This window comes from Erinaceus europaeus, chromosome 2 (genome assembly GCF_950295315.1).
Source record: "Erinaceus europaeus chromosome 2, mEriEur2.1, whole genome shotgun sequence".
NCBI lineage: Eukaryota > Metazoa > Chordata > Mammalia > Eulipotyphla > Erinaceidae > Erinaceus > Erinaceus europaeus.
In genome coordinates, this window is record NC_080163.1 from 132,544,959 (window position 1) to 132,559,018 (window position 14,060).

General features: G+C 45.9%; 1 protein-coding gene across 1 annotated transcript in view; it reads right to left on the reverse strand.

Moving 5' to 3' along the window:
* Nucleotides 1-818: 818 nt before the first annotated feature.
* The window catches only part of ZNRF1 (zinc and ring finger 1), a 30,140-nt gene continuing 16,898 nt past the window's right edge, over nucleotides 819-14,060 (reverse strand). Inside the window, exons 4-6 of the mRNA XM_060186370.1 lie at nucleotides 4,879-4,984; nucleotides 2,930-3,021; nucleotides 819-1,787 (exon numbers count right to left, since the gene is read on the reverse strand). Of these exons, the coding sequence (XP_060042353.1) occupies nucleotides 2,964-3,021; nucleotides 4,879-4,984 (164 nt within the window). The 3' untranslated portion in view covers nucleotides 819-1,787; nucleotides 2,930-2,963. The remainder of the gene's footprint in view (nucleotides 1,788-2,929; nucleotides 3,022-4,878; nucleotides 4,985-14,060) is intronic.

Consider the following 14,060-nt stretch of genomic DNA (forward strand, 5'->3'; position numbering starts at 1 on the left):
CAGTTTAGAAGGCATATTCTTGCCACTGCAGTGATGGTCCCTAGGGTCTCCAGCCAAGAGCCAGACTCAAACAGAAAAACTCTTTAGTATTTTTCTGAACATGCTGAGCATTCCTGTGCTACAGCCTGTGTATGCCCACCAGCCTGCAATGCCCTTGTACAGCGCTGGTACTTCAGGACATGCTTGGTGGAAGATGGCTACAGAGCCAGGGCCTGGGGTATGTGTTAAGAGTCCATGGGAGCAATGACACAGGGGCAGGCAGCAGTCCTTTTCCTCCAGAGCTTTATTTTCAGGCTCTGCAGAAGCTCTGAAATGCTGAGCTTCCCACCCAGCCTGAGGTGTGCCAACTCTTGTCCTGAGTGGCTCCTCAAGGGTTCTGTGCTGGCTCTGGCCCAAATCAAGGCCTCTTTCTGGGCCTCAATGAAACATGCCCATGAGTCAGCACTGTGATGAGAGCTGAGCAACAGGCAGTGCAGGATGAGGATTAGGGGGCTTAAACCAAAAAATGGGGAGGGTCAGGCCTACTATCTGGAAGAACCCACATCCTTGCAGCCTCCATTGGCTGGAGAATCTTTGCCCCCATTGATCTTTCTAGAAGAATTCTGTCACAGATACTCTATGATGCTTGAAAGAATCACAGTACTGGTAGGACTGGCATTTGACCTGCATTCCCTCTGGGTAAGTATTACTACTGAGAACCATTTCACATATCTATAGGCACAAGCAGGAGTCTGGAGGAAGGCAAAGGAGGTGCAGGAGGGAACAGGGACAGGCCATCATCACTCACTGTTTGCTTGTGTAACCATAACTCATTAAAATAAAGTCACACAGTCCATCTTTTATTAGACATTATTTTAATACCATATCAAAACACCTTGACTAAGGAAGAAAGCTTTTCCCCCAAGCTTTGAACATTTTTTTTAAACATAAGGTTTTCTTTGTGTATGTATTTTAATATATAAATACAGAAACCTATCTTGCATGGGCTGATGCCACGTGTGAACATCAATGGCTAAGATGTCCTCAAACAGAGAGTGCCTGAAAATGGGTGGCTGCACATATTCCTTTAATAAGTCTTTTGTTTTTCTGGAAAATGAAAATCCACAAGGGCCTAAGAAAAATGTTCAGGCATTTTTGTAGGACACTTGTGATTGTTTAAGTCCTTTGAACTGACCAGAACCAGAAGGAAAAGAGGGGAGAAGAAATAGGGATGGTGGGTGATAAGGTCCTTGATGGTGGTGGCTTTTTTTTTTGGCAATGAAGTCAAGATATCAGAGTCCCAAGGGGGTAAAGGTGCAAAACCAAGCCAGAAAGTGAGAAAAAGAAAACAAGGCCGAGCGGTTGGTGATGGAAGGCCGGCGAGGGTGCCAGGCCATCAGAACAAGGGTGGTGAGAACCTGGTTCTGCTTGTTTCTGTCACTGAGTGGGTTCTAGCTGGACAGCAGACAGCAATCTGTAAACATCACGAGGGGAAACACCAGTCGACACTAGACTTTTTTTTTTTATAATTTTTTTTTTTTTTGTAAACACTTTAGAGACAGACCCATAACGCCTTTTTCAGCAGTGGAAAAGAAAATGCCCTTTCCCTCCTAGGATGAGGGGTGAGGGGAAGGGTAGCAGTTGATTCTTCTCTCTAACTTGCTCTCGTCCAATTTGATGTCTTCAGGGAGAAAGGGAGAACCATTCTCTGGAGTCAGTGCAGGAGGGGTGTCCTGTTCCCACTGGTGTCCCCAGCGTAGCTCTGCCCAGTGTCCAGCACTCCTCTTGGGAACAGGGGCTGGCTGTCCCTGTGTGGACCGTAACATATGAGTCGGCCTCCTCAGAAGCGTGCATCCAGCTGGGGTGTCTGGTTCCATCAGGGCAGCCCCACGAAGCCTCACATTGTGCCAGGAATGTAGACTCACACTCCAGGCCAGGCTGCAAGCCCTCTGCCTTATTCTCACCCTTGCTGTTTCTTCTCCCCGTGTCCTCACAGTTTTTGAGGTGAAGGTAAAAAGAGCAAATGTCCCTGATTTGCCTGATACCATCAGCTGTTCTGGGAGTTTACTTGGAATAAATAAAATAAACCTGACAAGGAACAAAAGAAACAAAAAACAAGAGAGAGAGAGAAAAGAGGTCCCCAAAACCTTTGGATGTGAGATGAGGTGGAGTCTGAACTTTGGGTATTCTGGGGGTTTGATCTATTTGCCAGATAAACAAGGCAAGTACCAGCCTAGAGCTGGAAGGGGTAGGTGGGGTAGGGGGCAAGAGCAGAATTCAACAATGAAAGAAGGTGCCCAGGGGAGAAAGGGAGAGGTCAGATGCATGGTTAAGTAGGGGAATGTGTATGAGCCTACGGGAGGCAGTGCTGTGCTGGCTTATGCTGGAACGGAAGGCTGTGTAGTATGGTGGCAGGAAAAATTTCTGTCTTGGAAGCCACAGATTGATTCATCTGGAAGCGAGGCTTAGGGGAGGGGCCTGCAGGTGGGAAGAACCAGTAGTGGAAGGATTGCTGACCAGCACTGAAGGCAACTGGTACAGTCCCACAGACTCTTGTTTATCACGAGTGATAACTAGATGAAGAGTGAGTGAGATTTCCAGTGGAGCACAAGACAGAACTGGCGTGCAAACTCCATGTTTAGTCCCAGAGTTCTGCTATTGTCCTACCTAGCACCTTCCAAGGGCATCTTTTTAAGCCTTCTTCAGGGAGGTTTGCCCTAGTTTTCTGGAACCAGTCAACTACTAATGTAATGACCGAGCAGGTTCCTCATACCCATGTAAGTTTATGTCCCTTAGGCTTCCCAGGGAGCCATCTCCCCTAGAGCCACTCATGGTAAAGTGCTCCTCAGCTCCCCTCCACTGAACATGTAGAGCTCAGCTCCCTAGCTCCAGTCTCAAGAGTGACTCAGCCCCAAGCCTTGAGCCTGGAGCACTCCAACCATTTACTCACCTTTGAGAGGAGCCAGCAAGCAAGCTCAGCAGGGTCAGTCCGCAGGGTGTTCTGGACAAGATCTGTTCACTTCAAACCATGAATCTATGCAACTGAAGCAGAGAAGCAGCAAGGGAAACATATTACTGCTGACCAGGATGCTTCTTAGAAGGCTCGCTCCAAAGGTCAATTCTTTGAGCAGGGTTTACCTAAATCTCTCCTGCAAGGACCTCAGGGATAAGTAGTCCTGTCCCCAGATACACACTTTTTGAAGCTAGGTGAAGGGGAAAAAAATGCCAACACCAATGTTGGCTGAGCTGGAGGCAGTTGCTCTGGCATGGAAAACAGTGGATCAGGGTTAATCTGGGCACCACAGCAAGGGGAGTGTGACCTCAAGAGGGACTAAGGCCTTATCTTCCAGGAGCCAAGAGGATGAAAGTAACTACCAGTGAGGAGGTGAGAGTGGGCTCTGCAGGGCATCTAGTCCCTGGGGCTTGGAAGGGGCAAGGGGGAAGGGGGAAGGGGAACAAAGGACTTGGGGCTGGCAGAACTCTGAGTCCTGACAGCCCTTTCCTGCATCAAGGGAACGGTTGTGAGACTTCCTCCACTACTGAGAGACTTATCACAAGGATTCCCCCGCCTGCCTCCCAAATTCTACTGAGCTCAGCGGGCTGTGGCTACAGCAGAGATGGTGATAAGGGGGAGATTTAGTAACACTGTCACACAGCAGAACCAGATGGGAGGCTGACAATAAAACCCTGGGCTTTAAGTATCTTTATAGCAGTGTCTCACCCAGAGAAGGAACAGAGTTTGCCCCAAGACAACTTTCTGATCTGTAAGGCAACATCTGGTTATTTTCAAAAACAGGAACCAGACAGATAATTTACATACTTCTTGCTCAAGGCTAAAGCTACTCTTTTCTGCTTCCAGTTGGTACCTCCCTGGGTCACTGGCGCACTCTGTGCTCCTCCCATGCCAAGACCCCCTCCCCCAGGGCAACCATGAGCCTCCCTGGTGCCACATCCTTGTGCCTGGCACTGGTCACTCTGTGGCTGGCGGCCCCATGAGTCAGGTTTTGGAAGAGCCCATGTTTGGGGAAGCTTCAGGGCTGGAGGAGTTGAGAGCAGGTGGTGGCCGCGGGCGGCACAGAGTGTCCTCCAGCCTGGGTAAGGTGTCTTCTTTCCAGTTGGAAACAAAACCAAGGCTCATGCTAGAGCTGAGGACAACCTCAGTCCCGCTAATTATAGCAGTTTTCCAAGCTCTAGCCCCTCAGGTAGTGGCTGTTCCTGCCTCCCAGCCCTCAGGGAGAGCAGTACAGGGCCAGCAAACATACCCCTCCATGTGGCCTTCTGGGTAAAGCTCAGGGTCCTTGCCACATTGAATCGAGTGGCCCACAGAGGAGAAGACAAAACAAAACAAAACAAATACCACCCAAGGAAATGGAGAATCAGGGAGTCGGGCTGTAGCACAGCGGGTTAAGCGCAGGTGGCGCAAAGCACAAGGACCGGCATAAGGATCCCGGTTCGAACCCCGGCTCCCCACCTGCAGGGGAGTGAAGCAGGTGGTGAAGCAGGTCTGCAGGTGTCTATCTTTCTCTCCTCCTCTCTGTCTTCCCCTCCTCTCTCCATTTCTCTCTGTCCTATCCAACAACGACAACAATAATAACTACAACAATAAAAAAAAAACAACAACAAGGGCAACAAAAGGGAATAAATAAATAAAAAAAAAAGGAAATGGAGAATCAAATTCTGAGGTGAAATTCTAAGTGCTCCAATCTCTGGAGTTCCCCATCAGCACCCATCATGCAGATGTCAGACCAGAGCAAAACCTCCAGCAGTTCCACTCTACTCACAGTTAATGTGTTCCATCTTTTTTCTGACCTCTCCCCTGACCCCACTAACAGCCCAAAGGGGACAGAGTAGCTAGTGAGCTAGTCCCCCTCACTCTAAACCCGCCCCCCCCCCCTGTACCTTTTGTGATAAATGCACAGGCAGGGCAGCCTGGCTATTGTGTCCCCCTGAAGCAGCTCCTCCAGGCAGATAACACACTCACCCGCGTCTTTAGTCAGCACGTCATCTGCAGAGGGGAATCACAGGAGAGCAGAGAGTCAGTTCACCAGTGGCACAAAGTAGGCGTAGGGTCTAGAAACTATTGGTTAACAGTGGCCACAATAGTGTGAGACTCCACACACACACAGAAGCCCAAGAAGGACTATGATCTGAAGACCCTCACTGCAGTGACAAGACATACACAATACATATTCATTTTTAGGACTCAAAAAATGACATTAATCACCAAATAATGTAGTAGCCTGGGTCATGGAGATGAAAAGAGTTTGGGGAGGGGTAGACATGGAGCAAAAGCAGCACGAGGAAAACTGTTTCCCTGGAAAGACTTCCCTCTAAACATACACTCATACTAAACATATCAATTTCTGGTTTGGAAAGATCTAATGATGGGGAGAGTGAGTAGTAGAAGGGAAGAATGGAGGAAATGGATGTTTTAGCATACACTTGTAGATGTATGCCTATAACATCATGATTCTTCACTGTGAAAAGTCTGAAACAACCCAAATTACTACTAGTTGGACAGGATAAACAAAATGTAGTATACCCACACAATGGCATACTAATCAGTCAAGAAAAGGAATGAACTGATGGATGCCACAATGTGGGGAAATTCAAAAGATTTTATGCTAAGTGAAAGAAAACAGATACAAAAAGCCATATACTGTTTTTCTTTCTTTTTAAAATTTTATTATTGGATAGAGACAGAGAAATTGAGAGAGGGGAGAGAGATAGAGATAAACACCTGCAGATCTGCTTCACCATTAATGAAGCTTTCCCCGTGCAGGTGGGGACGAGGGGCTTAAACCTGGGTCCTTATACACTGCAGTGTGTACACTTAACCAGGCACGCTACCTCTTGGCCCCCAAAAGGCCATCTATAGTAGATTCTATTATAAGACATGCACAGTATAAGTAAATTCAGAGATAAAAAAAAGTCAGGGGCTGTGTGTGTGAGAGAGAGAATACTGATTTGTTTATTTAGAGGTTTGCTTTATATGAAAGCTGTAAGAGAACAATACATTATATAGTGCACCAGATATCAAACCTGGAGCCTCATGCATGTAAGCCCTATGCTCTGTCTGCTGTGAAGTGACCCTCCTGCAGGTGGGGAGCTGGGGGCTCAAATCAGGATCCTTAAGCCGGTCCTTGTACTTGGCTCCTCGTGTGCTCAACCCACTGTGCTACTGCCCAACTCCCCAATGGGTTTCTTTCTTTCACTTATTTATTATTACCTTTTTGTGGTAAGACCACTTAATATAAGACCTATCTTCTTTCGAAATTTTTCAGTGTTATAGCACAACACTGCTAAGTATATGTACAATCTATAGTAGATCTCTAGAACAGCCAGGGAGGAGCTGGTGCCAGAGTAGAATGATGGGACTGCAAGCATAAGCTTCACTTCAGTCCTCAGCACTGTATATAGTAGAGTGATGCTCTGGCTCTCTCTCACTAATACGTAAGTAAATAATTATTTTATTTATTTTTTTTTTACCAGAGCACTACTTCTGGTGGTGGTAGGGACTGAACCTGTGACTCTGGAGTCTCAGGCATAAAGTCTTTTGCATAACTACTATGCTATCTCCCCAGACCATAAATAATTACATTTTAAAAAAAGAATGTATTGGGGGTCGAGTGGCAATGCAGCAGGTTAAGCGCACATGGTGCAAAGGGCAAGGACCAGTGTTAAGGATCCCGGTTCAAACCCCCGGCTCCTCAACTGCAGGGGGGTCGCTTCACAAGCGGTGAAGCAGGTCGGCTTTCTCTCCCCCTCTGTCTTTCCATTTCTCTCTGTCCTATCCAACAACGATGACATTAATAACAACAACAATAAAAAGGAAACAAAAGGGAAAATAAATATATAAAAAATTAAAAATATATAATTTAATGAAAGAGTGTTGTAGAGGGAAGGAAGGAGGGAGGGAGGTCAGGAGGGAGGGAGAGAGAGAGATGTGTATCAGAGCACTGCTTATTTCTGGCTGATGGGGTCACTGAGTTGTACCCTGGACCTCAGAGGCTCAGGCATGAAAGTATTTTGCATAGCATTATGATGTCTTTCCAGTCCTTTTTTTTTTTTTAAGATACAGAAAGATACCACAGCACTGGAGCTCTCCCCGGGGTCATGGCACTCCCACTTAAGTGTGCTGGGGCTCAAACCTCAGCCCAGCATGTAGCACAGATAGTAGCCTACCAGGTGAACTATCTCTTTAGCCCCTGGGGTTGATTGTTTTAGATATCTCATGCTAGTGAATAGGGTGTTCTTTGGGACTGATGAAAATATTTGGGACCAGATAGAGATGATGATTGTAAAACAGTGTGAATATCCTAAATGTTACTAAACTGCACATATAACTGTTGTGCAGATAGCTCAAATGGTAGTGTTGAATTAAAAAAAAAAGATTTATTTTTTAATATTTTATTTATTATTTATTCCCTTTTGTTGTTTTATTGTTGTAGTTATTATTAATGTCGTTGTTGTTGGATAGGACAGAGAGAAATGGAGAGAGGAGGGAAAGACAGAGAGGGGGAGAGAAAGAGACACCTGCAGACCTGCTTCACCGCCTGTGAAGCGACTCCCCTGCAGGTGGGGGGTAGTGTTTTCATGCCTGATGTTCCTGGTTTGATCTTTGGCACTGCATGTTGATCAGAGTGGTGCTACAGCTTGCCCCCCCCCCATCTCATGTGAAACTCTCTCATATAAAATGAATAAGATAAATCTTAAAAAGAATGTAACAAGAGAAGAGCAGAGCACTCCTCAGATCTGGAATAAGGTGGTGCAAAGAACTGAACTTATGGCCTTGGGTCTCAAGCATACAAACTGGTGTTTTAACAGGTTGAGCTATCTCCATGGCCTGAGCTGGGGGAACCAGACAGGAGTAACAGTGTCACCTGCCTTTTTTTAAAACTAGGACACTGAAGCCAGGAGATAAATTTGCCTAAGTCTGAGGGTTTATGAATGAAGAAGTGACTAAAGTATAGATCTAGGGACCCTCCTTCCCTATTCTGTGTCCTCTGATTGCTTTGGTGGAAAGGGAAACATCTGAGGCCCATAAAATGAAGGTTCTTTATAGTGTAGATGCTACTGTGACTCAGAGCGCCACTGTCCCACTAGGAGCCCCCAATCCCAATATGTTAGAACCTACCCTTGTGCACAGGAGCTATGAGACAGGTCACTCTTGACTTCCCTGGTGCCATAACAACCTGTGGCCCTTTTTCTCTTACATTTTCAAGTGGACCCAAAGGTTCACCAGAAAGGGCAGCGAGGTTAAAAAAAACATGGCCAGCACAATAAAAAGATATAATCCTATTTTCATTTTAAAGTACTAGCTACCAGATATATTTAAGTATTTGCATGTTAATTATCTTTGTGCACATAAGCACACTTAATAGTGGAAAAGAGAGAATTAGAATAAACTTCAGTGATCCAGAAGGTGGTGTAGCAGGTAAAGTATTGGTATCTCAAGCACAAGGTCATCAGTTCAAGTACTAGTACCACTTGTGCCAGAGTGATGTTCTGTTTTTCTCTTTCTCCTCCTCTTCTCATAAATAAATAGACAAGTAAATAAATCTCGTTTGTTTTTACCAGAATACAGCTCAGTTCTGGCTTATGGTGGTACTGGGGATTGAATCTGGGACTTTCGAGCCTCAGGTATGAAAATCTTTTGCAGAGCCGTTATGCTATCTGCCCAGCTCTATATAAAAATCTTTTTTTTTTTTTTTTGCATGCTTCACTTTATTTTTTATTTATTTATTTTTTACATGCATAACATTCCCCAGATTCCCATTTAGCAATAAAACCCCCACTATTTCATTCATCATTTTTCATGGACCTGTATTCTCCCCACCCACCCACCCACCCCAGAGTCTTTTACTTTGGTGTAATACTCCAATTCCATTTCAGGTTTGACTTGTGTTTTCTTTTCTAATCTTGTTTTTCAACTTCGGCCTGAGAGTGAGATCATCCCATATTCATCCTTCTGTTTCTGACTTATTTCACTCAACATGATTTTTTCAAGGTCCATCCAAGATCGGCTGAAAACGGTGAAGTCACCATTTTTTACAGCTGAGTAGTATTCCATTGTGTATATATACCACAACTTGCTCTGAATGACTCTGAAAATGTCCAATAGTTCTAGGTTATCTATCTCTTCATTTAGCTCCCTTATGTCTTTACTGATTTTCTTCCTGGATGATCTGTCAAGTTGAGATAGTGGGGTGTTGAAGTCCCCTACTATGATTGTGTTACTGTTAATATATTGCTGTAGCTCTTTCAGTAGAAGTTTGATGTATTTAGATGGCTTCTCATTGGGTGCATAGATATTAATAATTGTTAAGTCCTCTTGATTGACTGATCCTCTGAGCATTAAGTAGTGTCCATTCCTATCTTTTTTAATCTTATGTATTTTAAAGTCTATCATGTCAGATATGAGAATAGCTGTTCCTGCCCTTTTTTGTGGGCCATTGGCTTGAATGATAGTTTTCCATCCTTTCACTTTAAGTCTGTGTTTGTCTTGTTACGTTAGGTGAGTTTCCTGTAGACAACATATTGTTGGGTTGTGTTTTCTGATCCATCTTCCTACTCTGTGTCTTTTAATAGGTGAATTCAGGCCATTCACATTTATTGATATCAAAGATTGAAGATATTTTAACGCCATTCTTGTAGAGTTTTAGAGTGTTTTGATATATGTTCTATTTGTGGTGGTCTGGTTGTTTATAGGAAACCTTTCAGAACTTCTTTCAAGGCAGGCTTGGTGATGGTTGCTTCCTTCAACTGTTGCTTGTCTGAGAAGGTTTTGATGCTTCCATCTATTCTGAATGACAGTCTAGCAGGATATAGTATTCTTGGCTGAAAGCCTTTCTCATTGAGCAATCGATAAATATCTTGCCATTCTCTTCTGGCCTGTAGTGTTTGTATGGAGAAGTCTGCTGCTAATCTTATGGGTTTTCCTTTGTAGGTGACTCTTTGTTTTTCTCTTGCAGCCCTGAGGATCCTTTCTTTATCCTTATTCCTTTCCAATCTAAGTATGACATGTCTTGGTGTCTTTAGGTCTGGGTTAATTCTGTTTGGGACCCTCTGGGCTTCTTGAATCTTTATGTCTTTGGTGTTGTCTAGACTAGAGAAATTTTCAGCTATTATGGCCTGGAGAACGCTTTCTTCCTCCCCTTCTCTTTCTTCCTCTGGTAAGCCAATAATGCGTATATTGTTTCTTTTGAAGTCATCCCATAGGACTCTGTTGTTGTTTTCAGTATCTCTTAATCTCTTTTTGAGATCTCTTACTTCTTCTTTAGTTGTCTCTAATTCATCCTCAATCTTGCTAATTCTGTCTTCAGCCTCATTGATTCTATTCTCTCTGCCCTCTACTGCTTTCTGGAGTTCATCTATTTTGTTGCCCTGCTCTGATACTGTTTTAGCTTGTTCAGCTAGTTGCCTTCTTAGCTCAGCAATTTCAGCTTTCAGCTCTCTAATAACCATGAGATAATTAGAATTTTCTTCCATATTCTCATTTGTTGTTCCTGCATTTCTGATTACAATTTTTTCAAATTCTTTACTCACTCCTGTTATTATTTCCTTAGCTAATGTTTGGATGTTGAACTCGTTGTTTTGTGCTTTGCCCTCTGGAGGACTTTTAGCTGGACTCTTGTCCTGGTTCGAGTCTCCATTATTTTTTCTTGTTGTTTTAACCATTTTATATAAGTTAAGAGGTTTTTCAATCCCTGAGTTGGAGTTCAGTGGTGTAAAAGCCTTTTTTTTTCCCCCTGTAGGCTATGGTAGCCTGAGGGCTTTTAAACTATCAATAGGCTTCTTGGCTTAATCAATGACTCCTGACCAAGAGATAAAGCAGGGTGTGGCAGAGGTAATCCAGTGGTTATGCAAAGAGACTTTCACAGCCCTTCAGCTATGCCACCGAGGTATAGGTCTTCTCCTGAGTTTCCCGGTTAGATCTCTGTGCCCTGGTGTCCCTCCCTGTTGCTGCTCCAGATTCTGAGGGTAGTAGCAATGGGGACTCAGAGTTGTACTTGGTGAGTCTCTGGGGAGTCCTTTCCTCCCTTCAGCTGTCCCCTTGTTGGTGGAGCAGACTGGAGGTGGTGTCTCCACTGACAAACTGTCGAACTGTTAGCAGTCACTTAATCTCTCCTTAGGCCCCTCTCTCCTCTCTGTCACCAGCCACGCGTGTTTGTACTCACGGGTGATTTACTGGGTTTCTGTGGTCATTCTAGTCCTGTCTTGTTTCGGTCCGGGTGGTCTCCTTTGGTATTCCTAGTTGATCCGGGAGAGGAGAGGAGAGGAGAGAAAGCGATCTGCTGCTCGTAGCTCCGCCTCCGGAACAGCATCATAAAAATCTTTTTTTGGGGGGAAGTGGAACACCAGGTTGAGCGCACATAGCGTGAAGTGCAAGGACCCAGGCAAAGATCCCAGTTGGATCCCCTAGCTCCCCACCTGCTGGGGGGTCACTTTGCAAGTGGTGTAGCAGGTCTGCAGGTGTCTATCTTTCTCTCCCCATTTTCCCCTCCTCTCTCAATTTCTCTCTGTCCTATCCAACAACAGCAGCAACAACAATAAGAATGAAAAAAAGATGACAGGCAGAAGCAATGAGTTTGTAGTACAAGTACTGAGCCCCATAGATAGCCCTGGAAGTAAAATAAAAGAGAAGGCAGAGCTTTTTCTCACTGTTTCCCAGGCCCCTCCTGAGCTTCCTGATACCCCAAATCCAATGTCACTGTTCAAGGGGGAGTTTTAAGTGTACTTTGGCAGGCTGCCCCTCCAATCAGGAAACCCAACGAGAGGTAAGCAAAGGTCTCTAGTGACAAAATGGGAGCTGTAATACCTGTGTCAGGCCTGAAGGCAGGAGGCAAAGGCAGGCTCTGCTCCCTCCCTCCCTGCTGTTTGTCAGAGAAAAGAGATCTTGGAGGAGATAATAAGCCCTCATTTAACAGGCTGGGGGTATGGGTCGACCTATCAATGCCCATGCTCGGTGGAAAAGCAATTACAACAATTACTCCCATCTTTTGCTCCCCCAAATTAACCTTGATCCATACTCCCAGAGGGGAAGAAGTGATAGGATGAAAATAAGAGGACTCTGCACTCCAGCTCCATTAGCACCCAGCAAGAGAGAAGGAAAAGGAGAGGGACATGTGAAGGTAGTTATGTTGTCATGAGTGGCTCGGAGGGAAAGAAAAGATTGAATCAGGAGAAAAAGGGACAACTATATATAATGTGGACAGATAGTTGTAGAGATGATGATTAGCTCATGTCTACAACCTTAGGGGAACTGTGGTGGATTGCAGTGGGGAGACTTAAGATTCAGAACTCTGGTGGTGGGAATGGTGTGGATTTAAACCCTTGTTGATATGTAATTTTTGTGTAAAAAAAAAAAAAAAGGTCTCAGTGATACAGCAGGAACTTTACAGTCACAGTCACATCTCAGTGAATCCCAAAGACCCTGTGTGTGTGGGAGGGGTGTCTCTGAACTGGCTCCCGAAGCTGCTGAGTGGTCATGACACAGGAGTGTCAGTTCTTTCCACTTGGGTACCTTGCCTCTTTTTCTTAAAAGACTGGGCAACAGGGACTCACCCTGGAGGCTAGAAAGCACCAGCTGTCTTTTTGTAAATGTATGCATACAGGAGGGGAGGAAGGAGGTGCTGTGGAAATTGCATCATTCCCCTCCCCACCCCCAGTACTGACTCAGCACTCCCCAAGGGTCCTGGGCAGGGGCTGCAGGTGTTCGGGTGGCAGGGAGGGGAAAGGGAAGCCCAGCCACCGCTAAGTTTTCCTCCAACTCTCCCAGCAGCTGAGAGCAGGACGTGCATAACACTTTCCCCCATGCCTGCTGGAAGCTTAGGCCCTGGTAGGAGGGGAGGTGGGAGCCTGAGGGAGAACCCCAAGCAACCCAAGCAAATGATGCAGAGGCACAGGCCCCACCCCCTGGCCTCATTTCCAGCCTAGGTGCGGGAGAATCTGTTCTTGAAGCCACTTCAGTATGCACAGAATGGCTGGCCTGGTCCCCTGAAGGGCAGGCAGGGCAGTGCCACCATATGCATGCAGCGCCTTGCCAGCTCCCTCCTTGGAAACACTCCAGGCGAAGGGGAGACTGAGTGGAGAGAGCTCTCTGCCAGTGGTGGCATTCTCACTTCCCCACCCTAGGATTGTGAGGTGTGATCTAATTGTTTTGGTGAGTCAGGGTGCAATGATGAGAGCCCAGAAAGTGAGCCAAGTGAAGCTCAAGTCCAGAGGTTTTCATATTCACTACAGCACCCCACAGCTCTGCATTCTGGTCCCCCCTCCCTCCCCACCCTCACCACAATCACAGGCCTCCCTCCAACCTACTCACTCCTCACTCACCCAGCCCTCTGCCTCTCCCCTGCAGGAGGAGCACTGGGACAGAAACCTCTGCAACTAGATTCCAGTGATAACACCTGACATTAGCTGTTGGCAGTGCTCCACTAGGCTTCCTCTAGTGAGAGGAAAGAAAAGAAAGGCACTTCTAGCCCAACCACAGGGTCTCTGAGAGCAAGAGACACTGGCTAAGTAAGCACCATCTACACACGATTGCTAGCTTGGCTCAGGATAAGCTGGCAGCAGGTATTTCTGCTCTTAGGGGAGACTGATTCCCTCTCCTTCAAAGACTTGTGTGACATTCAGCATTTTAAGAACCCTGAAATAGAGCAATGACCTCTAACAGGACAGGGAGTGGCAGTCAGGAACTAAGATGGTGAGGATGGGTCTACACTCCAGAAAAAGTTGAGGAGAGAGAATTTTTTAAAGCAACTCTAAAAGCTACTAACTTCTTTTTTTCTCTAACAGGACAGAGGGAAGTTGAGAGAGGAGGGAGAGGTAAAGAGGGAGGGAGAAAGAGAGAGAGGGGGAGGGAGAGGGAGAGCGAGAGCTATACACTGCTTCACGGCTCCTGAAACGTCCCCATGCAGGTGGGGACTGGGGGCTCAAACCTGGGTCCTTGAGCATGGTAATGTGTGTGCTCAACCAGGTGCATCACTGTCTAGCCACCCCAAGCTCTCCTTAATACTGCTGGCAAATGAATCTGCCCCACTACAGGCTCCCAGGAACAATAGCCAAGGACCTCCAGCTGG